The following is a 26,928-nucleotide window of genomic DNA, read 5'->3' as shown; positions in this document are numbered from 1 at the left end:
TCCCAGGCCATAGCAGAGAGCTGGATGAGAAGTGGAGCAGCTCAGACTCGAACTGGTGCCCATATGGGATGCCAGCACTGCAGGCGGTGGCTTTACCCAATCTGCCACAGTGCCAGCCCTGACTTCAGTGTTCTAATTTGATCACACAATCAAAACCAAATAATATTTAGTATCAATGCATAGGGGTGTTTTTTAGAAAGCCTTACTTTATCCACACCTTCATGTGTACACACAAAATCATCATAAAACAAAGTTACTTTTATTTATTCTCCAAGTCATTATATGGACTTCAGAAAAGTTGCTACTCTGCCCAGGTGATCATTTTATATTAAATGATACCTAGTGTAAGGGTTAGCCAAATAATGAGGCGGTTGACTAGTTTTTAAAATGAGCATAGCTAAATGCCTTAGCTTTTATTAATTGTTTGGGCCCCTAAAAAAAACTAGAGTAATTGAAAATTTAATTACATCAGTGTTTTTCTTCAAAGAACTGAAGCTTATTAAACTTTAAATGTTAAAAACATTTAAGCATCTATTGAAATACCAATAGCTATACACAATGTGCTGTTCTAAATACTAATTAAACAAACTCTAAATCACCATAAAGCTAAGCTGAATTTTAAGTAACTATTATGTTTTAAGTGCTTGGCTCTTACACAAGGCAGATTAACCATTTCACTACTGACCGCTGCTGCAGCCTTATGTCTGTCTTTTAAAATGCTGTGGCTGTTTGTTGAACCACATTCTTCCCCAGCCTGGAAGAATGAAGACAGGGAAGAGAGGGAGACTCAGCAGTAAACTGGAACACTACGCTAATGCCACATTGGTACTCACAGAGACCCCTCCTCATACCCCTCCGCTCCCCAGCCTTACTCAGCCATACCATTCCCCACCTCTCATGTCTCCATCCATGCGAGTAACAGGGATTTATTACAATATCCTTATGGCATTTCTTTTCTAAAAAATAAATTTTGTTAGTTCTTCATTTAAATACCAAAACTGTAAATCTCATCACCCTGATATATTTCTAACCATGCTTTTTCAGGGTGGTTTAGGTTTGAACTGGTGAATATATGGAAAGCCAGCAAATAAGGAAGTAGCTTTACCCAGGGTACCAAAGGCTGGCACCAGGTGCAGGCTTTTACTTGAAAAACACACTGGATAAACATAGAAAGTAGTTAAGTCATTGCATATGATGACATGAATGAATAGAAAAAATCCCCCTAGAAAGTATCTAGATTGACATACAACAAAAGACTGCCAAAACCCTAAGAATAACAGGTGACAGGAACCACCTTCAAAACTGAACAGCCCACTCCCCCGTGGGGTCACACACTTGGACAGAGCGAAGATATTGGGTCCCTCCGCAGGCTGGCGGAGGCCCGCGGCAGGGGCAGGGTCCGGGTCCTCCTCGTGCCAAGTGGAAGTGTCCGCCAACTCCTGGGCTGGGCGGCCAGAGCGCGGCAAGGCTTGGCGCGGGCGCCAAGGAGACGCGAGTGTCCGCGGCTCGAGCTCGGAGAGCCTCCTGGGCCTTTTGTGTGCGTGGACAGGCTTGGCGGGCTGGCTGCCGACGGCCGTGCCGGGTTCTGGGGCGCCTCGGTCTGCTTGCTCCTCCTCCTCCTCCTCGTGCTCCTCCTCCTCCTCCTCCTCGTCGTCGTCCTCCTCCTCCTCGTTCTCCTCCTCGTCGTCCTCGTCCTCCTCCTTCTCCTCCTCGTTGTTGTCCTCGTCCTCGTCCTCCTCGTCGTCCTCGACCTCGTCGTCCTCGTCGTCGTCGTCAAGAGCAGCCCAGGGCCGCTTGCGCGAGTGGCTGGGTGGCGAGTCTTGCTGGGCCCGCCCAGGGCTTGGCTGCGCGCGAGCCAGCTTCTTCCACTGGGCCGCCAGGTCCCTGGCCACGCTGCCCACCATCTCGTATCTTCGCAAGGCCTTCACGGTCTTGCGCACGCGGGTCTGCGCCAGCAGGTCGGCGGTCATGGGCAGGGCCGAGAGTCTCCTGAGATACTTGTGGAGCTTCCGGGGCTTGGTGCTGGCGGCCAGGCGTGCGTGCAGCCGCCTGACCTCTTGCAGCGGCCATTCTGCCTCCATGGCTGTGGGTGGCCCGGCTCGGGGCAGCGGCTGGCTGGCTGGCTGCGGGGCGCCGGGGTCTTGCTGAGCGCCGCTGGGCTGGCCTGCTCCTGGGCCCTCGGGTGGCAGGGCCGCGGGTGCAGGTGGTGCGCTGTGCCTGCTGGCTCCAGCGCTCTGGCTGCAGACCCTGGCCTGAACTAGCCCTAGGCTCCACCCCCTGCGGGCGCCGGTGGGCCACGCCCTGATTGACGCCCAGGGCATCCGCCCTGCGCTGCCCCGCCCACTGCCCCAGGCCCTCCTCGCTCCTGATTGATCCATTGGCCTCCAAGTCGAAGTCGGGACCACCGTGAAGGCCGAGCCTGCCCAGGGTCCTGCTCCAGCAGTTCTGTGGTTCCCCCTTGGAGATGCGGCAAGGGGCTCTGGGTGGTCGGGGAAACGCGCGCCAAGTCCCCGAAGAGTGAGAGGCTCCCTGACAGGAACCCGCCCCGAAACTCAACAGCCCAGGCCCCCCTGGAGTCGCAGCCTTGGATAGAAGCCAAGGCATTGGGGCCTCCCCTCCGTGGAGGGGCCTCCGTGGTGTGGTGTGCCGTGCACCGGATCAGCGCCTGAGGGCACAAGTCGGCCCCGTGGCCGGTGTCCGCCGCCCCGCCCCGCCCTGCCCCGACCTGCCCTATCCCATCCCATCGTGGGAGACAGTGGGCCACGGAGCCATTCTTCTTGATGGAAGGGATGCTCCTTCTCTTCTCTCAGATGACCTGAACGTTAGTCCTAGAACCGGAGCCAGACCCCATCATTCCCCTGCTCCTGTTTGAAAGGGGGTTTAGCCCTCTGCTTTCAACTGGGAGGATGCCATGGGTACCAGACCGGCTCCCCCGCTGGGCGAAGCAGAACACGGCACTACATGTCGGGATCCACTGTTTTCCCCTACGGGCTGATGGATAGACTTGGAACTTGTCATCATGAGAGAAGGCGCTCCACTGGGGGGTGGGACACGGACGGGGCTGAACCTGAGAGGAGCCTACGATGTTGCTGCTGCTGCTGCTGCTGATGATGATGACAGAGTTGGGAACCGGGGTGGGGGTGGGGGAGATTCAGGTGGTGAAGTTGGGCAAGGAAGGGCCAGAGAACTGGGGCGGCGAGTTCAGCTGCTGCCCGAGGCATTGGCATCCCATTGGAACCCAGAGATGGTCCAAGCCCTTCCCAAGGGACGGAGAAGGCAGAGCAGACAAGCGGAAGGGGCTGTGGGAGGCAAGAGCTCTAGGATTCCTGCGTGGGGGTTGCTGATCCTAAGCGCAGGCGCGTCTAGTGCCGGCGCAACGCCGAGCACGACCCGGTACCTGGGAGCCCCGAGCTCGCGAGCGGCACAGCCGCCCGTGTTCCGCTCACGTGGCGTGGGGGGCCGGTTCCTTCGGACCCGGCTGAGTGGAGGAAGCGGATGGAAGAGCAGAGCCCTCAGCAGAGATCTCGGCAAGGCTGCGCCTTCAGGGCATGCAAAGCGCGCCCGAGAAGAAAGGCGCTCGCCATGCCCCCTTCTCTCCCGGAGCTGAGAAGAAGCTGGGAGTGGGTGCAGCTGACGTGGAGCGAAGCCAACCCTCAGCTTCAGCAAACAAACCACCTCGTTCTTCTGGGCAAGGCTTCTTGTCTTTCTCAGACAGACGGTGACAGAGAAGACAGAGGTCTTCCACCGGCTGGTCCCAGCGAGCAACCAGAATGGCCAGGGCAGGTGCGGACGGCAGCCGGGAGCCAGAAACTCCCTGGGAGTCTCTCGCCCTGCGCGGCAGGAAGCCAAAGACTTGGGCCACGTCCTGCCGCTTTCCCGGGCGTCACTGTAGGAAGCTGGGTCGCAAGCAGAGCAACGGGGATTGGACAGGGGCTTGGAGATGGGATCCCAGCCTCTCGAGCGGCAGCTTAACCCCCTGTGCCAGAATGTGTGTCCCGAAAACACGACACCCATCCCAGAAAACAGTCTAATGCAGCTCTTGCCAAGCTTGGCCTCCGATGAGAAAGTGCTAAGAAACAGGAGCAGGTGACCCACCACACTGGGACAGTGGAAATCCAGCGATCCGGAAATGCCCGAGAAGATGAGAGTAGGAGACAAGACCTTGACAAGAGGCGAGCCTAAAGATGCCTCAGGAGCTCCAGGAGCACAGGTGCACCAAGAGAAGAGGAACAGGAGGGGTCATCAGGAGACAGAACCAGAAAAATGCAACTTGCCCTGCAGAGAGATACAGGACACTTTTTCTTTTCTTCCTGCCTTCTCCTTCCCTTCCCCCCACTCCCCCTCCACCTCTCTCTCTCTCTCTCTATTTAATTTCTTTCTTTCTTTCTTTCTTTCTTTCTTTCTTTCTTTCTTTCTTTCTTTCTTTCTTTCTTCAGAATTTCCTTATTTGGCCGTCCGAGTTCAGGTAGGGGGAGAGACCCAGTGGTCTTCCTTCTGGTCGTTCACTCCCCCGTTGGCTGCAGTGGCTAGCCCTGGAGCAGGCTGAAGCCTGGAGCCGGGCACTTCCTCCAGATGTGCCATGTCGCTGCAGGGACCCAAACCCTTGGGCCACCCTCCGCAGCTTTTTCCAGGTCTTTAGCAGGGATCCACATCGAAAGTGGAGCAGCCAGGGCTCGAGAGACCGGGGTTGTTTCCAAGAAGGAGAAGGACAAATCTACTCTCAGGAGAAATCACACACACACACACAGACACACAGACACACACACACACACACACACACACACAGAGTGAGATACACAGAAACGCACACACAGAAACACACACAGAGGTCCAGGTTGAGTGCTTTACGTCTTTATTAGTCCATCCATGTCCAATCCAGGAATACGCATTCACTCCAACCATTGCATGCTGTACAAAGCAACCAGTGAATAACTCGAGGCCAGTTGATCCCAATCACCTTGGGGAATCTAAGGCATACCACCCTCCAAATCCAAGTGTCCCGCAGGCAGGCAGGATCCCAGGAGAGGCTTTGAACTTGGCAGGATTCCGAGCCCACCCACTGTTCCCCCAGAGCGACTGACTGACTGACTGATGGAAAGTGGTTTCTCTTGGGAGTTTCCTGGCCCCACGCACACTGCCTTGACTTCCGCCACTCGCCGTACTCTGTGTCCACGCTGAGTCCTGGGTTCACCTGCGGGAGAGTGCCTTGTAGTCTCGGATGCTTTTAGCCATGAGAGGGGCGATTTTCTTGGGCGCCTGCTTTCTGGTGCTGCCCCCAGGCGGTGCCTGCTTTCTGGTGGTGCCCCCAGGCGCCCAGGGAGCAAGTCTCTTGCTTGGGCCCGGCTGGGCTGGCCTGTCCGCTGGAGGGGGAGAGAGGCTGCTGTCGCTGTGCTGGGTGCTGCTGCAGGAAGGAGCCCGGTCGCTTCCTGCGGGGCCCGGGGCACGCGGGGCACTGGCTCCTGCTGTGTGCAGCGCGTCCTGCCTCCCGGGAGCATCCCCAGCAGGCCCGGGCATCCCGTGGAAACGGATCATCTTGGCCTGCCGGCCTTTGGGCTTGCTGGCGTGTGTAGATCGGATGGCGGCCGTGAGCGCTTGCAGGCGCCGCTCTCGGGCGCTCTGAAGGCGCAGGTACATCTGCCGCCACGACTCCTGCCCCGCCGGTTTCTCCCCCTTGAAGTCTCGCTGACAGTGCCTTTTCCATAAGGGATCCGTTTCTTGCAGGAGTTCGGGGTTGTCTCTCTCTACACGCTGCAGCTCTTCAGGCGTGTGCTGCTCCAGCAGAGGTCCCGGGAGGCTGTGAGGAGGGACTCCTCTGCCAGCAGAGGGGGACGCGATGGGTTCCAGTCCCGCGATGCACATTGGGCTCTCCGTCATCCCTCGGGTTGCGTGCCTGGCACCTGCATAGACTTGCTTCTTGGTCTGGAATCTGGGACCCGAAAATGCAGCGTCTTCCTCCTGCTGGGCGGCAGAGGGCGCTTTTGTCCTGGGTGGGCAGGAAGGCAGTGGGTGAGAGGGACCATCCCTGGCGTGGGTGCTGGGCGCGGCGGCAGGGGCCGAGTCTTGCAGCTCGGCCGCATGGGCCCCAGCCGGCTGCAGCTTCCCTTGCTGGCTGTGGGTCACCTCAGGGCATTTCTGCAGCCAGTCGGCACCTGCACCGCGGCTTGGGGGCTCTGCTCGCTGAGGTCCTTTCCCTCGGAGGGCGGCGGCCCAAGGTCTCCCCGCCTTGCTCTGTTGCTTCTCCAGTTGGTCGTAGGTCATGTATGCTTCAAAGGACATGGTGGGCTGGTGCGGTGGCTCCTGCCCGCCGCCGCCGCTGGGTTGCGCCTCAGCCTGCGGGAGGAGGCCTCCGGCCGCGCTGGCCAAAGCAGGAGCTGCCAGGTGGGCGTGTGCGGCCTCGACGTGGCTGGAGTTGTCTTGGAGCCCGGGCCGCGGGTCTTCTGGCCCGCTTCGGAGCTGGCAGCTCTGGGGGTGCTGCCGGGTCTTTTCTGCCCGGCTTGCCCGCGGGTCTTTGCGCTTGGCCTTGCCGAGCTCGTCTGCAGCCAGCTGCGGGAGGGACCAAAGTGGAGTGCGGGGCCGCCCTGTGGCCTGCTCCGCCGGGCCCCCCGAGGCTGGGGGGTTTCCCTTGGCGCCGTGTTCCTCCCGGGAGGAGAGCTGGCCGAGGGAGGCGGGAGGCGCCTCCCCTGCCTTGGCCCTCAGCGGGCCGTTCTCCCTGGGGGTCGACTTGTGGGTCTGGCCTTGGCTCCGCGCCGCTTTGCCCTGGGCTTCTTCCCAGTGTTCTTCCGGCAGGGGGCTGGCGCCGTGGTGCGGGGCCCTCGCGGGTCCCTCTGCAGGCTGGCGGAGGCCCGCGGCAGGGGCAGGGTCCGGGTCCTCCTCGTGCCAAGTGGAAGTGTCCGCCGACTCCTGGGCTGGGCGGCCAGAGCGCGGCAAGGCTTGGCGCGGGCGCCAAGGAGACGCGCGTGTGCGCGGCTCGAGCTCGGAGAGCCTCCTGGGCCTTTTGTGTGCGTGGGCAGGCTTGGCGGGCTGGCTGCCGACGGCCGTGCCGGGTTCTGGGGCGCCTCGGTCTGCTTGCCCCTCCTCCTCCTCCTCGTGCTCCTCCTCCTCCTCCTCCTCGTCGTCGTCGTCCTCCTCCTCCTCCTCCTCGTTCTCCTCCTCGTCGTCCTCCTCCTCCTCCTCCTCGTCCTCCTCCTCCTCGTTGTCCTCGTCCTCGTCGTCCTCGTCGTCCTCGACCTCGTCGTCCTCGTCGTCGTCGTCAAGAGCAGCCCAGGGCCGCTTGCGCGAGTGGCTGGGTGGCGAGTCTTGCTGGGCCCGCCCAGGGCTTGGCTGCGCGCGAGCACGAGCCAGCTGCTTCCACTGGGCTGCCAGGTCCCTGGCCACGCTGCCCACCATCTCGTATCTTCGCAAGGCCTTCACGGTCTTGCGCACGCGGGTCTGCGCCAGCAGGTCGGCGGTCATGGGCAGGGCCGAGAGTCTCCTGAGATACTTGTGGAGCTTCCGGGGCTTGGTGCTGGCGGCCAGGCGTGCGTGCAGCCGCCTGACCTCTTGCAGCGGCCATTCTGCCTCCATGGCTGTGGGTGGCCCGGCTCGGGGCAGCGGCTGGCTGGCTGCGGGGCGCCGGGGTCTTGCTGAGCGCCACTGGGCTGGCCTGCTCCTGGGCCCTCGGGTGGCAGGGCCGCGGGTGCAGGTGGTGCGCTGTGCCTGCTGGCTCCAGCGCTCTGGCTGCAGACCCTGGCCTTAACTAGCCCTAGGCTCCACCCCCTGCGGGCGCCGGTGGGCCACGCCCTGATTGACGCCCAGGGCATCTGGCCCTGCGCTGCCCCGCCCACTGCCCCAGGCCCTCCTCGCTCCTGATTGATCCATTGGCCTCCAAGTCCAAGTCGGGACCACCGTGAAGGCCGAGCCTGCCCAGGGTCCTGCTCCAGCAGTTCTGTGGTTCCCCCTTGGAGATGCGGCAAGGGGCTCTGGGTGGTCGGGGAAACGCGCGCCAAGTCCCCGAAGAGTGAGAGGCTCCCTGACAGGAACCCGCCCCGAAACTCAACAGCCCAGGCCCCCCTGGAGTCGCAGCCTTGGATAGAAGCCAAGGCATTGGGGCCTCCCCTCCGTGGAGGGGCCTCCGTGGTGTGGTGTGCCGTGCACCGGATCAGCGCCTGAGGGCACAAGTCGGCCCCGTGGCCGGTGTCCGCCGCCCCGCCCCGCCACGCCCTGCCCTGCCCCGACCTGCCCTATCCCATCCCATCCCATCGTGGGAGACAGTGGGCCACGGAGCCATTCTTCTTGACGGAAGGGATGCTCCTTCTCTTCTCTCAGATGACCTGAACGTTAGTCCTAGAGCCTGAGCCAGACCCCATCATTCCCCTGCTCCTGTTTGAAAGGGGGTTTAGCCCTCTGCTTTCAACTGGGAGGATGCCATGGGTACCAGACCGGCTCCCCCGCTGGGCGAAGCAGAACACGGCACTACATGTCGGGATCCACTGTTTTCCCCTACGGGCTGATGGATAGACTTGGAACTTGTCATCATGAGAGAAGGCGCTCCACTGGGGGGTGGGACACGGACGGGGCTGAACCTGAGAGGAGCCTACGATGCTGCTGCTGCTGCTGCTGCTGCTGCTGCTGATGATGATGACAGAGTTGGGAACCGGGGTGGGGGTGGGGGAGATTCAGGTGGTGAAGTTGGGCAAGGAAGGGCCAGAGAACTGGGGCGGCGAGTTCAGCTGCTGCCTGAGGCATTGGCATCCCACTGGAACCCAGAGATGGTCCAAGCCCTTCCCAAGGGACGGAGAAGGCAGAGCAGACAAGCGGAAGGGGCTGTGGGAGGCAAGAGCTCTAGGATTCCTCCGTGGGGGTTGCTGATCCTAAGCGCAGGCGCGTCAAGTGCCGGCGCAAAGCCGAGCACGACCCGGTACCTGGGAGCCCCGAGCTCGCGAGCGGCACAGCCGCCCGTGTTCCGCTCACGTGGCGTGGGGGGCCGGTTCCTTCGGACCCGGCTGAGTGGAGGAAGCGGATGGAAGAGCAGAGCCCTCAGCAGAGATCTCGGCAAGGCTGCGCCTTCAGAGCATGCAAAGCGAGCCCGAGAAGAAAGGCCGCTCCCCATGCCCCCTTCTCTCCCGGAGCTGAGAAGAAGCTGGGAGTGGGTGCAGCTGACGTGGAGCGAAGCCAACCCTCAGCTTCAGCAAACAAACCACCTCGTTCTTCTTGGCAAGGCTTCTTGTCTTTCTCAGACAGACGGTGACAGAGAAGACAGAGGTCTTCCACCGGCTGGTCCCAGCGAGCAACCAGAATGGCCAGGGCAGGTGCGGACGGCAGCCGGGAGCCAGAAACTCCCTGGGAGTCTCTCGCCCTGCGCGGCAGGAAGCCAAAGACTTGGGCCACATCCTGCCGCTTTCCCTGGCCTCACTGTAGGAAGCTGGGTCGCAAGCAGAGCAACGGGGATTGGACAGGGGCTTGGAGATGGGATCCCAGCCTCTCGAGCGGCAGCTTAACCCCCTGTGCCAGAATGTGTGTCCCGAAAACACGACACCCATCCCAGAAAACAGTCTAATGCAGCTCTTGCCAAGCTTGGCCTCCGATGAGAAAGTGCTAAGAAACAGGAGCAGGTGACCCACCACACTGGGACAGTGGAAATCCATCGATCCGGAAATGCCCGAGAAGATGAGAGTAGGAGACAAGACCTTGACAAGAGGCGAGCCTAAAGATGCCTCAGGAGCTCCAGGAGCACAGGTGCACCAAGAGAAGAGGAACAGGAGGGGTCATCAGGACACAGAACCAGAAAAATGCAACTTGCCCTGCAGAGAGATACAGGACACTTTTTCTTTTCTTCCTGCCTTCCTGCCTTCCTGCCTTCTCCTTCCCTTCCCCCCACTCCCCCTCCACCTCTCTCTCTCTCTCTCTCTCTCTCACTCTCTTTCTCTCTTTTCTTTCTTTCTTTCTCCTTCCTTCCTTCCTTCCTTCCATCCTTCCTTCCTTCCTTCCTTCAGAATTTCCTTATTTGTTTGGCCGTCCGAGTTCAGGTAGGGGGAGAGACCCAGTGGTCTTCCTTCTGGTCGTTCACTCCCCCGTTGGCTGCAGTGGCTAGCCCTGGAGCAGGCTGAAGCCTGGAGCCGGGCACTTCCTCCAGATGTGCCATGTGGCTGCAGGGACCCAAACCCTTGGGCCACCCTCCGCAGCTTTTTCCAGGTCTTTAGCAGGGATCCACATCGAAAGTGGAGCAGCCAGGACTCGAGAGACCGGGGTTGTTTCCAAGAAGGAGAAGGACAAATCTACTCTCAGGAGAAATCACACACACACACACAGACACACACACACACACACACACACAGAGTGAGATACACAGAAACGCACACACAGAAACACACACAGAGGTCCAGGTTGAGTGCTTTACGTCTTTATTAGTCCATCCATGTCCAATCCAGGAATACGCATTCACTCCAACCATTGCATGCTGTACAAAGCAACCAGTGAATAACTCGAGGCCAGTTGATCCCAATCACCTCGGGGAATCTAAGGCATGCCACCCTCCGAATCCAAGTGTCCTGCAGGCAGGCAGGATCCCAGGAGAGGCTTTGAACTTGGCAGGATTCCGAGCCCACCCACTGTTCCCCCAGAGCGACTGACTGACTGACTGACTGCCTGACGGAAAGTGGTTTCTCTTGGGAGTTTCCTGGCCCCACGCACACTGCCTTGACTTCCCCCACTCGCGGTACTCTGTGTCCATGCTGAGTCCTGGGTTCACCTGCGGGAGAGTGCCTTGTAGTCTCGGATGCTTTTAGCCATGAGAGGGGCGATTTTCTTGGGCGCCTGCTTTCTGGTGCTGCCCCCAGGCGGTGCCTGCTTTCTGGTGGTGCCCCCAGGCGCCCAGGGAGCAAGTCTCTTGCTTGGGCCCGGCTGGGCTGGCCTGTCCGCTGGAGGGGGAGAGAGGCTGCTGTCGCTGTGCTGGGTGCTGCTGCAGGAAGGAGCCCGGTCGCTTCCTGCGGGGCCCGGGGCACGCGGGGCACTGGCTCCTGCTGTGTGCAGCGCGTCCTGCCTCCCGGGAGCATCCCCAGCAGGCCCGGGCATCCCGTGGAAACGGATCATCTTGGCCTGCCGGCCTTTGGGCTTGCTGGCGTGTGTAGATCGGATGGCGGCCGTGAGCGCTTGCAGGCGCCGCTCTCGGGCGCTCTGAAGGCGCAGGTACATCTGCAACCCCGCCGGTTTCTCCCCCTTGAAGTCTCGCTGACAGTGCCTTTTCCATAAGGGATCTGTTTCTTGCAGGAGTTCGGGGTTGTCTCTCTCTACACGCTGCAGCCCTTCAGGCGTGTGCTGCTCCAGCAGAGGTCCCGGGAGGCTGTGAGGAGGGACTCCTCTGCCAGCAGAGGGGGACGCGATGGGTTCCAGTCCCGCGATGCACATTGGGCTCTCCGTCATCCCTCGGGTTGCGTGCCTGGCACCTGCATAGACTCGCATCTTGGTCTGGAATCTGGGACCCGAAAATGCAGCGTCTTCCTCCTGCTGGGCGGCAGAGGGCGCTTTTGTCCTGGGTGGGCAGGAAGGCAGTGGGTGAGAGGGACCATCCCTGGCGTGGGTGCTGGGCGCGGCGGCAGGGGCCGAGTCTTGCAGCTCGGCTGATGGGCCCCAGCCGGCTGCAGCTTCCCTTGCTGGCTGTGGGTCACCTCAGGGCATTTCTGCAGCCAGTCGGCTCCTGCACCGCGGCTTGGGGGCTCTGCTCGCTGAGGTCCTTTCCCTCGGAGGGCGGCGGCCCCAGGTCTCCCCGCCTTGCTCTGTTGCTTCTCCAGTTGGTCGTAGGTCATGTATGCTTCAAAGGACATGGTGGGCTGGTGTGGTGGCTCCTGCCCGCCGCCGCCGCTGGGTTGCGCCTCAGCCTGCGGGAGGAGGCCTGCGGACGCGCTGGCCAAAGCAGGAGCTGCCAGGTGGGCGTGTGCGGCCTCGACGTGGCTGGAGTTGTCTTGGAGCCCGGGCCGCGGGTCTTCTGGCCCGCTTCGGAGCTGGCTGCTCTGGGGGTGCTGCCGGGTCTTTTCTGCCCGGCTTGCCCGCGGGTCTTTGCGCTTGGCCTTGCCGAGCTCGTCTGCAGCCAGCTGCGGGAGGGACCAAAGTGGAGTGCGGGGCCGCCCTGTGGCCTGCTCCGCCGGGCCCCCCGAGGCTGGGGGGTTCCCCTTGGCGCCGTGTTCCTCGCGGGAGGAGAGCTGGCCGAGGGAGGCGGGAGGCGCCTCCCCTGCCTTGGCCCTCAGCGGGCCGTTCTCCCTGGGGGTCGACTTGTGGGTCTGGCCTTGGCTCCGCGCCGCTTTGCCCTGGGCTTCTTCCCAGTGTTCTTGCGGCAGGGGACCGGCGCCGCAGTGCGGGGCCCTCGCGGGTCCCTCTGCAGGCTGGCGGAAGCCCGCTGCAGGGGCAGGGTCCGGGTCCTCCTCGTGCCAAGTGGAAGTGTCCGCCGACTCCTGGGCTGGGCGGCCAGAGCGCGGCAAGGCTTGGCGCGGGCGCCAAGGAGACGCGAGTGTCCGCGGCTCGAGCTCGGAGAGCCTCCTGGGCCTTTTGTGTGCGTGGGCAGGCTTGGCGGGCTGGCTGCCGACGGCCGTGCCGGGTTCTGGGGCGCCTCGGTCTGCTTGCTCCTCCTCCTCCTCCTCGTGCTCCTCCTCCTCCTCGTCGTCGTCGTCCTCCTCCTCCTCCTCCTCGTCCTCCTCCTCCTCCTCCTCGTTGTCCTCGTCCTCGTCCTCCTCGTCGTCCTCGACCTCGTCGTCGTCGTCGTCGTCGTCGTCGTCGTCAAGAGCAGCCCAGGGCCGCTTGCGCGAGTGGCTGGGTGGCGAGTCTTGCTGGGCCCGCCCAGGGCTTGGCTGCGCGCGAGCACGAGCCAGCTGCTTCCACTGGGCCGCCAGGTCCCTGGCCACGCTGCCCACCATCTCGTATCTTCGCAAGGCCTTCACGGTCTTGCGCACGCGGGTCTGCGCCAGCAGGTCGGCGGTCATGGGTAGGGCCGAGAGTCTCCTGAGATACTTGTGGAGCTTCCGGGGCTTGGTGCTGGCGGCCAGGCGTGCGTGCAGCCGCCTGACCTCTTGCAGCGGCCATTCTGCCTCCATGGCTGTGGGTGGCCCGGCTCGGGGCAGCGGCTGGCTGGCTGGCTGCGGGGCGCCGGGGTCTTGCTGAGCGCCGCTGGGCTGGCCTGCTCCTGGGCCCTCGGGTGGCAGGGCCGCGGGTGCAGGTGGTGCGCTGTGCCTGCTGGCTCCAGCGCTCTGGCTGCAGACCCTGGCCTTAACTAGCCCTAGGCTCCACCCCCTGCGGGCGCCGGTGGGCCACGCCCTGATTGACGCCCAGGGCATCTGGCCCTGCGCTGCCCCGCCCACTGCCCCAGGCCCTCCTCGCTCCTGATTGATCCATTGGCCTCCAAGTCGAAGTCGGGACCACCGTGAAGGCCGAGCCTGCCCAGGGTCCTGCTCCAGCAGCTCTGTGGTTCCCCCTTGGAGATGCGGCAAGGGGCTCTGGGTGGTCGGGGAAACGCGCGCCAAGTCCCCGAAGAGTGAGAGGCTTCGTGACGGGAACCCGCCCCGCAACTCAACAGCCCAGGCCCCCCTGGAGTCGCAGCCTTGGACAGAAGCCAAGGCATTGGGGCCTCCCCTCCGTGGAGGGGCCTCCGTGGTGTGGTGTGCCGTGCACCGGATCAGCGCCTGAGGGCACAAGTCGGCCCCGTGGCCGGTGTCCGCCGCCCCGCCCCGCCCTGCCCCGACCTGCCCTATCCCATCCCATCCCATCGTGGGAGACAGTGGGCCACGGAGCCATTCTTCTTGACGGAAGGGATGCTCCTTCTCTTCTCTCAGATGACCTGAACGTTAGTCCTAGAGCCTGAGCCAGACCCCATCATTCCCCTGCTCCTGTTTGAAAGGGGGTTTAGCCCTCTGCTTTCAACTGGGAGGATGCCATGGGTACCAGACCGGCTCCCCCGCTGGGCGAAGCAGAACACGGCACTACATGTCGGGATCCACTGTTTTCCCCTACGGGCTGATGGATAGACTTGGAACTTGTCATCATGAGAGAAGGCGCTCCACTGGGGGGTGGGACACGGACGGGGCTGAACCTGAGAGGAGCCTACGATGTTGCTGCTGCTGCTGCTGCTGCTGATGACAGAGTTGGGAACCGGGGTGGGGGTGGGGGAGATTCAGGTGGTGAAGTTGGGCAAGGAAGGGCCAGAGAACTGGGGCGGCGAGTTCAGCTGCTGCCCGAGGCATTGGCATCCCACTGGAACCCAGAGATGGTCCAAGCCCTTCCCAAGGGACGGAGAAGGCAGAGCAGACAAGCGGAAGGGGCTGTGGGAGGCAAGAGCTCTAGGATTCCTCCGTGGGGGTTGCTGATCCTAAGCGCAGGCGCGTCTAGTGCCGGCGCAACGCCGAGCACGACCCGGTACCTGGGAGCCCCGAGCTCGCGAGCGGCACAGCCGCCCGTGTTCCGCTCACGTGGCGTGGGGGGCCGGTTCCTTCGGGCCCGGCTGAGTGGAGGAAGCGGATGGAAGAGCAGAGCCCTCAGCAGAGATCTCGGCAAGGCTGCGCCTTCAGGGCATGCAAAGCGCGCCCGAGAAGAAAGGCGCTCGCCATGCCCCCTTCTCTCCCGGAGCTGAGAAGAAGCTGGGAGTGGGTGCAGCTGACGTGGAGCGAAGCCAACCCTCAGCTTCAGCAAACAAACCACCTCGTTCTTCTGGGCAAGGCTTCTTGTCTTTCTCAGACAGACGGTGACAGAGAAGACAGAGGTCTTCCACCGGCTGGTCCCAGCGAGCAACCAGAATGGCCAGGGCAGGTGCGGACGGCAGCCGGGAGCCAGAAACTCCCTGGGAGTCTCTCGCCCTGCGCGGCAGGAAGCCAAAGACTTGGGCCACGTCCTGCCGCTTTCCCGGGCGTCACTGTAGGAAGCTGGGTCGCAAGCAGAGCAACGGGGATTGGACAGGGGCTTGGAGATGGGATCCCAGCCTCTCGAGCGGCAGCTTAACCCCCTGTGCCAGAATGTGTGTCCCGAAAACACGACACCCATCCCAGAAAACAGTCTAATCCAGCTCTTGCCAAGCTTGGCCTCCGATGAGAAAGTGCTAAGAAACAGGAGCAGGTGACCCACCACACTGGGACAGTGGAAATCCAGCGATCCGGAAATGCCCGAGAAGATGAGAGTAGGAGACAAGACCTTGACAAGAGGCGAGCCTAAAGATGCCTCAGGAGCTCCAGGAGCACAGGTGCACCAAGAGAAGAGGAACAGGAGGGGTCATCAGGAGACAGAACCAGAAAAATGCCACTTGCCCTGGAGAGAGATACAGGACACTTTTTCTTTTCTTCCTGCCTTCCTGCCTTCTCCTTCCCTTCCCTCCACTCCACCTCTCTCTCTCTCTCTCTCTCTCTCTCTCTCACTCTCTCTCTCTCTCTCTTTTCTTTCTTTCTTTCTTTCTTTCTCCTTCCTTCCTTCCTTCCTTCCTTCCTTCCTTCCTTCCTTCCTTCCTTCCTTCCGAATTTCCTTATTTGTTTGGACGTCCGAGTTCAGGTAGGGGGAGAGACCCAGTGGTCTTCCTTCTGGTCGTTCACTCCCCCGTTGGCTGCAGTGGCTAGCCCTGGAGCAGGCTGAAGCCTGGAGCCGGGCACTTCCTCCAGATGTGCCATGTGGCTGCAGGGACCCAAACCCTTGGGCCACCCTCCGCAGCTTTTTCCAGGTCTTTAGCAGGGATCCACATCGAAAGTGGAGCAGCCAGGACTCGAGAGACCGGGGTTGTTTCCAAGAAGGAGAAGGACAAATCTACTCTCAGGAGAAATCACACACACACACACACACAGACACACACACACACACACACAGAGTGAGATACACAGAAACGCACACACAGAAACACACACAGAGGTCCAGATTGAGTGCTTTACGTCTTTATTAGTCCATCCATGTCCAATCCAGGAATACCCATTCACTCCAACCATTGCATGCTGTACAAAGCACCCAGTGAATAACTCGAGGCCAGTTGATCCCAATCACCTCGGGGAATCTAAGGCATGCCACCCTCCGAATCCAAGTGTCCCGCAGGCAGGCAGGATCCCAGGAGAGGCTTGGAACTTGGCAGGATTCCGAGCCCACCCACTGTTCCCCCAGAGCGACTGACTGACTGACTGACTGACTGACGGAAAGTGGTTTCTCTTGGGAGTTTCCTGGCCCCACGCACACTGCCTTGACTTCCCCCACTCGCCGTACTCTGTGTCCACGCTGAGTCCTGGGTTCACCTGCGGGAGAGTGCCTTGTAGTCTCGGATGCTTTTAGCCATGAGAGGGGCGATTTTCTTGGGCGCCTGCTTTCTGGTGCTGCCCCCAGGCGGTGCCTGCTTTCTGGTGGTGCCCCCAGGCGCCCAGGGAGCAAGTCTCTTGCTTGGGCCCGGCTGGGCTGGCCTGTCCGCTGGAGGGGGAGAGAGGCTGCTGTCGCTGTGCTGGGTGCTGCTGCAGGAAGGAGCCCGGTCGCTTCCTGCGGGGCCCGGGGCACGCGGGGCACTGGCTCCTGCTGTGTGCAGCGCGTCCTGCCTCCCGGGAGCATCCCCAGCAGGCCCGGGCATCCCGTGGAAACGGATCATCTTGGCCTGCCGGCCTTTGGGCTTGCTGGCGTGTGTAGATCGGATGGCGGCCGTGAGCGCTTGCAGGCGCCGCTCTCGGGCGCTCTGAAGGCGCAGGTACATCTGCCGCCACGACTCCTGCCCCGCCGGTTTCTCCCCCTTGAAGTCTCGCTGACAGTGCCTTTTCCATAAGGGATCCGTTTCTTGCAGGAGTTCGGGGTTGTCTCTCTCTACACGCTGCAGCTCTTCAGGCGTGTGCTGCTCCAGCAGAGGTCCCGGGAGGCTGTGAGGAGGGACTCCTCTGCCAGCAGAGGGGGACGCGATGGGTTCCAGTCCCGCGATGCACATTGGGCTCTCCGTCATCCCTCGGGTTGCGTGCCTGGCACCTGCATCGACTTGCATCTTGGTCTGGAATCTGGGACCCGAAAATGCAGCGTCTTCCTCCTGCTGGGCGGCAGAGGGCGCTTTTGTCCTGGGTGGGCAGGAAGGCAGTGGGTGAGAGGGACCATCCCTGGCGTGGGTGCTGGGCGCGGCGGCAGGGGCCGAGTCTTGCAGCTCGGCCGCATGGGCCCCAGCCGGCTGCAGCTTCCCTTGCTGGCTGTGGGTCACCTCAGGGCATTTCTGCAGCCAGTCGGCACCTGCACCGCGGCTTGGGGGCTCTGCTCGCTGAGGTCCTTTCCCTCGGAGGGCGGCGGCCCAAGGTCTCCCCGCCTTGCTCTGTTGCTTCTCCAGTTGGTCGTAGGTCATGTATGCTTCAAAGGACATGGTGGGCTGGTGCGGTGGCTCCTGCCCGCCGCCGCCGCTGGGTTGCGCCTCAGCCTGCGGGAGGAGGCCTGCGGACGCGCTGGCCAAAGCAGGAGCTGCCAGGTGGGCGTGTGCGGCCTCGACGTGGCTGGAGTTGTCTTGGAGCCCGGGCCGCGGGTCTTCTGGCCCGCTTCGGAGCTGGCAGCTCTGGGGGTGCTGCCGGGTCTTTTCTGCCCGGCTTGCCCGCGGGTCTTTGCGCTTGGCCTTGCCGAGCTCGTCTGCAGCCAGCTGCGGGAGGGACCAAAGTGGAGTGCGGGGGCGCCCTGTGGCCTGCTCCGCCGGGCCCCCCGAGGCTGGGGGGTTCCCCTTGGCGCCGTGTTCCTCGCGGGAGGAGAGCTGGCCGAGGGAGGCGGGAGGCGCCTCCCCTGCCTTGGCCCTCAGCGGGCCGTTCTCCCTGGGGGTCGACTTGTGGGTCTGGCCTTGGCTCCGCGCCGCTTTGCCCTGGGCTTCTTCCCAGTGTTCTTGCGGCAGGGGGCTGGCGCCGCGGTGCGGGGCCCTCGCGGGTCCCTCTGCAGGCTGGCGGAGGCCCGCGGCAGGGGCAGGGGCAGGGTCCGGGTCCTCCTCGTGCCAAGTGGAAGTGTCCGCCGACTCCTGGGCTGGGCGGCCAGAGCGCGGCAAGGCTTGGCGCGGGCGCCAAGGAGACGCGAGTGTCCGCGGCTCGAGCTCGGAGAGCCTCCTGGGCCTTTTGTGTGCGTGGGCAGGCTTGGCGGGCTGGCTGCCGACGGCCGTGCCGGGTTCTGGGGCGCCTCGGTCTGCTTGCTCCTCCTCCTCCTCCTCGTGCTCCTCCTCCTCCTCCTCCTCGTCGTCGTCCTCCTCCTCCTCCTCGTTCTCCTCCTCGTCGTCGTCGTCGTCCTCCTCCTCCTCCTCCTCCTCCTCGTTGTTGTCCTCGTCCTCGTCCTCCTCGTCGTCCTCGACCTCGTCCTCGTCGTCGTCGTCGTCGTCAAGAGCAGCCCAGGGCCGCTTGCGCGAGTGGCTGGGTGGCGAGTCTTGCTGGGCCCGCCCAGGGCTTGGCTGCGCGCGAGCCAGCTTCTTCCACTGGGCCGCCAGGTCCCTGGCCACGCTGCCCACCATCTCGTATCTTCGCAAGGCCTTCACGGTCTTGCGCACGCGGGTCTGCGCCAGCAGGTCGGCGGTCATGGGCAGGGCCGAGAGTCTCCTGAGATACTTGTGGAGCTTCCGGGGCTTGGTGCTGGCGGCCAGGCGCGCGTGCAGCCGCCTGACCTCTTGCAGCGGCCATTCTGCCTCCATGGCTGTGGGTGGCCCGGCTCGGGGCAGCGGCTGGCTGGCTGGCTGCGGGGCGCCGGGGTCTTGCTGAGCGCCGCTGGGCTGGCCTGCTCCTGGGCCCTCGGGTGGCAGGGCCGCGGGTGCAGGTGGTGCGCTGTGCCTGCTGGCTCCAGCGCTCTGGCTGCAGACCCTGGCCTGAACTAGCCCTAGGCTCCACCCCCTGCGGGCGCCGGTGGGCCACGCCCTGATTGACGCCCAGGGCATCCGGCCCTGCGCTGCCCCGCCCACTGCCCCAGGCCCTCCTCGCTCCTGATTGATCCATTGGCCTCCAAGTCGAAGTCGGGACCACCGTGAAGGCCGAGCCTGCCCAGGGTCCTGCTCCAGCAGTTCTGTGGTTCCCCCTTGGAGATGCGGCAAGGGGCTCTGGGTGGTCGGGGAAACGCGCGCCAAGTCCCCGAAGAGTGAGAGGCTCCCTGACAGGAACCCGCCCCGCAACTCAACAGCCCAGGCCCCCCTGGAGTCGCAGCCTTGGATAGAAGCCAAGGCATTGGGGCCTCCCCTCCGTGGAGGGGCCTCCGTGGTGTGGTGTGCCGTGCACCGGATCAGCGCCTGAGGGCACAAGTCGGCCCCGTGGCCGGTGTCCGCCGCCCCGCCCCGCCACGCCCTGCCCTGCCCCGACCTGCCCTATCCCATCCCATCCCATCGTGGGAGACAGTGGGCCACGGAGCCATTCTTCTTGACGGAAGGGATGCTCCTTCTCTTCTCTCAGATGACCTGAACGTTAGTCCTAGAGCCTGAGCCAGACCCCATCATTCCCCTGCTCCTGTTTGAAACGGGGTTTAGCCCTCTGCTTTCAACTGGGAGGATGCCATGGGTACCAGACCGGCTCCCCCGCTGGGCGAAGCAGAACACGGCACTACATGTCGGGATCCACTGTTTTCCCCTACGGGCTGATGGATAGACTTGGAACTTGTCATCATGAGAGAAGGCGCTCCACTGGGGGGTGGGACACGGACGGGGCTGAACCTGAGAGGAGCCTACGATGTTGCTGCTGCTGCTGCTGCTGCTGATGATGACAGAGTTGGGAACCGGGGTGGGGGTGGGGGAGATTCAGGTGGTGAAGCTGGGCAAGGAAGGGCCAGAGAACTGGGGCGGCGAGTTCAGCTGCTGCCCGAGGCATTGGCATCCCATTGGAACCCAGAGATGGTCCAAGCCCTTCCCAAGGGACGGAGAAGGCAGAGCAGACAAGCGGAAGGGGCTGTGGGAGGCAAGAGCTCTAGGATTCCTCCGTGGGGGTTGCTGATCCTAAGCGCAGGCGCGTCTAGTGCCGGCGCAAAGCCGAGCAGGACCCGGTACCTGGGAGCCCCGAGCTCGCGAGCGGCACAGCCGCCCGTGTTCCGCTCACGTGGCGTGGGGGGCCGGTTCCTTCGGGCCCGGCTGAGTGGAGGAAGCGGATGGAAGAGCAGAGCCCTCAGCAGAGATCTCGGCAAGGCTGCGCCTTCAGGGCATGCAAAGCGCGCCCGAGAAGAAAGGCGCTCGCCATGCCCCCTTCTCTCCCGGAGCTGAGAAGAAGCTGGGAGTGGGTGCAGCTGACGTGGAGCGAAGCCAACCCTCAGCTTCAGCAAACCACCCACCTCGTTCTTCTGGGCAAGGCTTCTTGTCTTTCTCAGACAGACGGTGACAGAGAAGACAGAGGTCTTCCACCGGCTGGTCCCAGCGAGCAACCAGAATGGCCAGGGCAGGTGCGGACGGCAGCCGGGAGCCAGAAACTCCCTGGCAGTCTCTCGCCCTGCGCGGCAGGAAGCCAAAGACTTGGGCCACGTCCTGCCGCTTTCCCGGGCGTCACTGTAGGAAGCTGGGTCGCAAGCAGAGCAACGGGGATTGGACAGGGGCTTGGAGATGGGATCCCAGCCTCTCGAGCGGCAGCTTAACCCCCTGTGCCAGAATGTGTGTCCCGAAAACACGACACCCATCCCAGAAAACAGTCTAATGCAGCTCTTGCCAAGCTTGGCCTCCGATGAGAAAGTGCTAAGAAACAGGAGCAGGTGACCCACCACACTGGGACAGTGGAAATCCAGCGATCCGGAAATGCCCGAGAAGATGAGAGTAGGAGACAAGACCTTGACAAGAGGCGAGCCTAAAGATGCCTCAGGAGCTCCAGGAGCACAGGTGCACCAAGAGAAGAGGAACAGGAGGGGTCATCAGGAGACAGAACCAGAAAAATGCAACTTGCCCTGCAGAGAGATACAGGACACTTTTTCTTTTCTTCCTGCCTTCTCCTTCCCTTCCCCCCACTCCCCCTCCACCTCTCTCTCTCTCTCTCTATTTAATTTCTTTCTTTCTTTCTTTCTTTCTTTCTTTCTTTCTTTCTTTCTTTCTTTCTTTCTTTCTTTCTTTCTTTCTTCAGAATTTCCTTATTTGGCCGTCCGAGTTCAGGTAGGGGGAGAGACCCAGTGGTCTTCCTTCTGGTCGTTCACTCCCCCGTTGGCTGCAGTGGCTAGCCCTGGAGCAGGCTGAAGCCTGGAGCCGGGCACTTCCTCCAGATGTGCCATGTCGCTGCAGGGACCCAAACCCTTGGGCCACCCTCCGCAGCTTTTTCCAGGTCTTTAGCAGGGATCCACATCGAAAGTGGAGCAGCCAGGGCTCGAGAGACCGGGGTTGTTTCCAAGAAGGAGAAGGACAAATCTACTCTCAGGAGAAATCACACACACACACACAGACACACAGACACACACACACACACACACACACACACAGAGTGAGATACACAGAAACGCACACACAGAAACACACACAGAGGTCCAGGTTGAGTGCTTTACGTCTTTATTAGTCCATCCATGTCCAATCCAGGAATACGCATTCACTCCAACCATTGCATGCTGTACAAAGCAACCAGTGAATAACTCGAGGCCAGTTGATCCCAATCACCTTGGGGAATCTAAGGCATACCACCCTCCAAATCCAAGTGTCCCGCAGGCAGGCAGGATCCCAGGAGAGGCTTTGAACTTGGCAGGATTCCGAGCCCACCCACTGTTCCCCCAGAGCGACTGACTGACTGACTGATGGAAAGTGGTTTCTCTTGGGAGTTTCCTGGCCCCACGCACACTGCCTTGACTTCCGCCACTCGCCGTACTCTGTGTCCACGCTGAGTCCTGGGTTCACCTGCGGGAGAGTGCCTTGTAGTCTCGGATGCTTTTAGCCATGAGAGGGGCGATTTTCTTGGGCGCCTGCTTTCTGGTGCTGCCCCCAGGCGGTGCCTGCTTTCTGGTGGTGCCCCCAGGCGCCCAGGGAGCAAGTCTCTTGCTTGGGCCCGGCTGGGCTGGCCTGTCCGCTGGAGGGGGAGAGAGGCTGCTGTCGCTGTGCTGGGTGCTGCTGCAGGAAGGAGCCCGGTCGCTTCCTGCGGGGCCCGGGGCACGCGGGGCACTGGCTCCTGCTGTGTGCAGCGCGTCCTGCCTCCCGGGAGCATCCCCAGCAGGCCCGGGCATCCCGTGGAAACGGATCATCTTGGCCTGCCGGCCTTTGGGCTTGCTGGCGTGTGTAGATCGGATGGCGGCCGTGAGCGCTTGCAGGCGCCGCTCTCGGGCGCTCTGAAGGCGCAGGTACATCTGCCGCCACGACTCCTGCCCCGCCGGTTTCTCCCCCTTGAAGTCTCGCTGACAGTGCCTTTTCCATAAGGGATCCGTTTCTTGCAGGAGTTCGGGGTTGTCTCTCTCTACACGCTGCAGCTCTTCAGGCGTGTGCTGCTCCAGCAGAGGTCCCGGGAGGCTGTGAGGAGGGACTCCTCTGCCAGCAGAGGGGGACGCGATGGGTTCCAGTCCCGCGATGCACATTGGGCTCTCCGTCATCCCTCGGGTTGCGTGCCTGGCACCTGCATAGACTTGCATCTTGGTCTGGAATCTGGGACCCGAAAATGCAGCGTCTTCCTCCTGCTGGGCGGCAGAGGGCGCTTTTGTCCTGGGTGGGCAGGAAGGCAGTGGGTGAGAGGGACCATCCCTGGCGTGGGTGCTGGGCGCGGCGGCAGGGGCCGAGTCTTGCAGCTCGGCCGCATGGGCCCCAGCCGGCTGCAGCTTCCCTTGCTGGCTGTGGGTCACCTCAGGGCATTTCTGCAGCCAGTCGGCACCTGCACCGCGGCTTGGGGGCTCTGCTCGCTGAGGTCCTTTCCCTCGGAGGGCGGCGGCCCAAGGTCTCCCCGCCTTGCTCTGTTGCTTCTCCAGTTGGTCGTAGGTCATGTATGCTTCAAAGGACATGGTGGGCTGGTGCGGTGGCTCCTGCCCGCCGCCGCCGCTGGGTTGCGCCTCAGCCTGCGGGAGGAGGCCTCCGGCCGCGCTGGCCAAAGCAGGAGCTGCCAGGTGGGCGTGTGCGGCCTCGACGTGGCTGGAGTTGTCTTGGAGCCCGGGCCGCGGGTCTTCTGGCCCGCTTCGGAGCTGGCAGCTCTGGGGGTGCTGCCGGGTCTTTTCTGCCCGGCTTGCCCGCGGGTCTTTGCGCTTGGCCTTGCCGAGCTCGTCTGCAGCCAGCTGCGGGAGGGACCAAAGTGGAGTGCGGGGCCGCCCTGTGGCCTGCTCCGCCGGGCCCCCCGAGGCTGGGGGGTTTCCCTTGGCGCCGTGTTCCTCCCGGGAGGAGAGCTGGCCGAGGGAGGCGGGAGGCGCCTCCCCTGCCTTGGCCCTCAGCGGGCCGTTCTCCCTGGGGGTCGACTTGTGGGTCTGGCCTTGGCTCCGCGCCGCTTTGCCCTGGGCTTCTTCCCAGTGTTCTTGCGGCAGGGGGCTGGCGCCGTGGTGCGGGGCCCTCGCGGGTCCCTCTGCAGGCTGGCGGAGGCCCGCGGCAGGGGCAGGGTCCGGGTCCTCCTCGTGCCAAGTGGAAGTGTCCGCCGACTCCTGGGCTGGGCGGCCAGAGCGCGGCAAGGCTTGGCGCGGGCGCCAAGGAGACGCGCGTGTGCGCGGCTCGAGCTCGGAGAGCCTCCTGGGCCTTTTGTGTGCGTGGGCAGGCTTGGCGGGCTGGCTGCCGACGGCCGTGCCGGGTTCTGGGGCGCCTCGGTCTGCTTGCCCCTCCTCCTCCTCCTCGTGCTCCTCCTCCTCCTCCTCCTCGTCGTCGTCGTCCTCCTCCTCCTCCTCCTCGTTCTCCTCCTCGTCGTCCTCCTCCTCCTCCTCCTCGTCCTCCTCCTCCTCGTTGTCCTCGTCCTCGTCGTCCTCGTCGTCCTCGACCTCGTCGTCCTCGTCGTCGTCGTCAAGAGCAGCCCAGGGCCGCTTGCGCGAGTGGCTGGGTGGCGAGTCTTGCTGGGCCCGCCCAGGGCTTGGCTGCGCGCGAGCACGAGCCAGCTGCTTCCACTGGGCTGCCAGGTCCCTGGCCACGCTGCCCACCATCTCGTATCTTCGCAAGGCCTTCACGGTCTTGCGCACGCGGGTCTGCGCCAGCAGGTCGGCGGTCATGGGCAGGGCCGAGAGTCTCCTGAGATACTTGTGGAGCTTCCGGGGCTTGGTGCTGGCGGCCAGGCGTGCGTGCAGCCGCCTGACCTCTTGCAGCGGCCATTCTGCCTCCATGGCTGTGGGTGGCCCGGCTCGGGGCAGCGGCTGGCTGGCTGCGGGGCGCCGGGGTCTTGCTGAGCGCCACTGGGCTGGCCTGCTCCTGGGCCCTCGGGTGGCAGGGCCGCGGGTGCAGGTGGTGCGCTGTGCCTGCTGGCTCCAGCGCTCTGGCTGCAGACCCTGGCCTTAACTAGCCCTAGGCTCCACCCCCTGCGGGCGCCGGTGGGCCACGCCCTGATTGACGCCCAGGGCATCTGGCCCTGCGCTGCCCCGCCCACTGCCCCAGGCCCTCCTCGCTCCTGATTGATCCATTGGCCTCCAAGTCCAAGTCGGGACCACCGTGAAGGCCGAGCCTGCCCAGGGTCCTGCTCCAGCAGTTCTGTGGTTCCCCCTTGGAGATGCGGCAAGGGGCTCTGGGTGGTCGGGGAAACGCGCGCCAAGTCCCCGAAGAGTGAGAGGCTCCCTGACAGGAACCCGCCCCGAAACTCAACAGCCCAGGCCCCCCTGGAGTCGCAGCCTTGGATAGAAGCCAAGGCATTGGGGCCTCCCCTCCGTGGAGGGGCCTCCGTGGTGTGGTGTGCCGTGCACCGGATCAGCGCCTGAGGGCACAAGTCGGCCCCGTGGCCGGTGTCCGCCGCCCCGCCCCGCCACGCCCTGCCCTGCCCCGACCTGCCCTATCCCATCCCATCCCATCGTGGGAGACAGTGGGCCACGGAGCCATTCTTCTTGACGGAAGGGATGCTCCTTCTCTTCTCTCAGATGACCTGAACGTTAGTCCTAGAGCCTGAGCCAGACCCCATCATTCCCCTGCTCCTGTTTGAAACGGGGTTTAGCCCTCTGCTTTCAACTGGGAGGATGCCATGGGTACCAGACCGGCTCCCCCGCTGGGCGAAGCAGAACACGGCACTACATGTCGGGATCCACTGTTTTCCCCTACGGGCTGATGGATAGACTTGGAACTTGTCATCATGAGAGAAGGCGCTCCACTGGGGGGTGGGACACGGACGGGGCTGAACCTGAGAGGAGCCTACGATGCTGCTGCTGCTGCTGCTGCTGCTGCTGCTGCTGATGATGACAGAGTTGGGAACCGGGGTGGGGGTGGGGGAGATTCAGGTGGTGAAGTTGGGCAAGGAAGGGCCAGAGAACTGGGGCGGCGAGTTCAGCTGCTGCCTGAGGCATTGGCATCCCACTGGAACCCAGAGATGGTCCAAGCCCTTCCCAAGGGACGGAGAAGGCAGAGCAGACAAGCGGAAGGGGCTGTGGGAGGCAAGAGCTCTAGGATTCCTCCGTGGGGGTTGCTGATCCTAAGCGCAGGCGCGTCAAGTGCCGGCGCAAAGCCGAGCACGACCCGGTACCTGGGAGCCCCGAGCTCGCGAGCGGCACCGCCGCCCGTGTTCCGCTCACGTGGCGTGGGGGGCCGGTTCCTTCGGGCCCGGCTGAGTGGAGGAAGCGGATGGAAGAGCAGAGCCCTCAGCAGAGATCTCGGCAAGGCTGCGCCTTCAGGGCATGCAAAGCGAGCCCGAGAAGAAAGGCGCTCGCCATGCCCCCTTCTCTCCCGGAGCTGAGAAGAAGCTGGGAGTGGGTGCAGCTGACGTGGAGCGAAGCCAACCCTCAGCTTCAGCAAACAAACCACCTCGTTCTTCTGGGCAAGGCTTCTTGTCTTTCTCAGACAGACGGTGACAGAGAAGACAGAGGTCTTCCACCGGCTGGTCCCAGCGAGCAACCAGAATGGCCAGGGCAGGTGCGGACGGCAGCCGGGAGCCAGAAACTCCCTGGGAGTCTCTCGCCCTGCGCGGCAGGAAGCCAAAGACTTGGGCCACGTCCTGCCGCTTTCCCGGGCGTCACTGTAGGAAGCTGGGTCGCAAGCAGAGCAACGGGGATTGGACAGGGGCTTGGAGATGGGATCCCAGCCTCTCGAGCGGCAGCTTAACCCCCTGTGCCAGAATGTGTGTCCCGAAAACACGACACCCATCCCAGAAAACAGTCTAATGCAGCTCTTGCCAAGCTTGGCCTCCGATGAGAAAGTGCTAAGAAACAGGAGCAGGTGACCCACCACACTGGGACAGTGGAAATCCATCGATCCGGAAATGCCCGAGAAGATGAGAGTAGGAGACAAGACCTTGACAAGAGGCGAGCCTAAAGATGCCTCAGGAGCTCCAGGAGCACAGGTGCACCAAGAGAAGAGGAACAGGAGGGGTCATCAGGAGACAGAACCAGAAAAATGCAACTTGCCCTGCAGAGAGATACAGGACACTTTTTCTTTTCTTCCTGCCTTCCTGCCTTCTCCTTCCCTTCCCCCCACTCCCCCTCCACCTCTCTCTCTCTCTCTCTCACTCTCTTTCTCTCTTTTCTTTCTTTCTTTCTCCTTCCTTCCTTCCTTCCTTCCATCCTTCCTTCCTTCCTTCCTTCCTTCCGAATTTCCTTATTTGTTTGGACGTCTGAGTTCAGGTAGGGGGAGAGACCCAGTGGTCTTCCTTCTGGTCGTTCACTCCCCCGTTGGCTGCAGTGGCTAGCCCTGGAGCAGGCTGAAGCCTGGAGCCGGGCACTTCCTCCAGATGTGCCATGTCGCTGCAGGGACCCAAACCCTTGGGCCACCCTCCGCAGCTTTTTCCAGGTCTTTAGCAGGGATCCACATCGAAAGTGGAGCAGCCAGGGCTCGAGAGACCGGGGTTGTTTCCAAGAAGGAGAAGGACAAATCTACTCTCAGGAGAAATCACACACACACACACAGACACACACACACACACACACAGAGTGAGATACACAGAAACGCACACACAGAAACACACACAGAGGTCCAGGTTGAGTGCTTTACGTCTTTATTAGTCCATCCATGTCCAATCCAGGAAT

At 62.6% G+C, this 26,928-nt stretch overlaps 2 protein-coding genes across 10 annotated transcripts in view; one reads left to right on the top strand and one right to left on the bottom strand.

The window, feature by feature from the left end:
- Window positions 1-26,928, top strand: part of KATNAL2 (katanin catalytic subunit A1 like 2) — a 127,636-nt gene that overhangs the window by 19,426 nt on the left and 81,282 nt on the right. The gene's annotated exons all lie outside the window — the stretch shown is intronic.
- On the bottom strand, window positions 1,223-2,091 carry ELOA2 (elongin A2). Its single transcript, XM_070050029.1, has 2 exons — window positions 1,334-2,091; window positions 1,223-1,233 (listed from the first exon to the last, which is right to left on the bottom strand). Exons 1-2 carry the CDS (start codon window positions 2,079-2,081, stop codon window positions 1,223-1,225), a joined length of 759 nt encoding a protein of 252 aa, XP_069906130.1. The 5' UTR covers window positions 2,082-2,091.

Source organism: Oryctolagus cuniculus, chromosome 10, assembly GCF_964237555.1.
Source record: "Oryctolagus cuniculus chromosome 10, mOryCun1.1, whole genome shotgun sequence".
NCBI classification, from domain to species: Eukaryota; Metazoa; Chordata; class Mammalia; order Lagomorpha; family Leporidae; genus Oryctolagus; species Oryctolagus cuniculus.
This window is presented reverse-complemented; position numbering and strand designations above follow the sequence as displayed.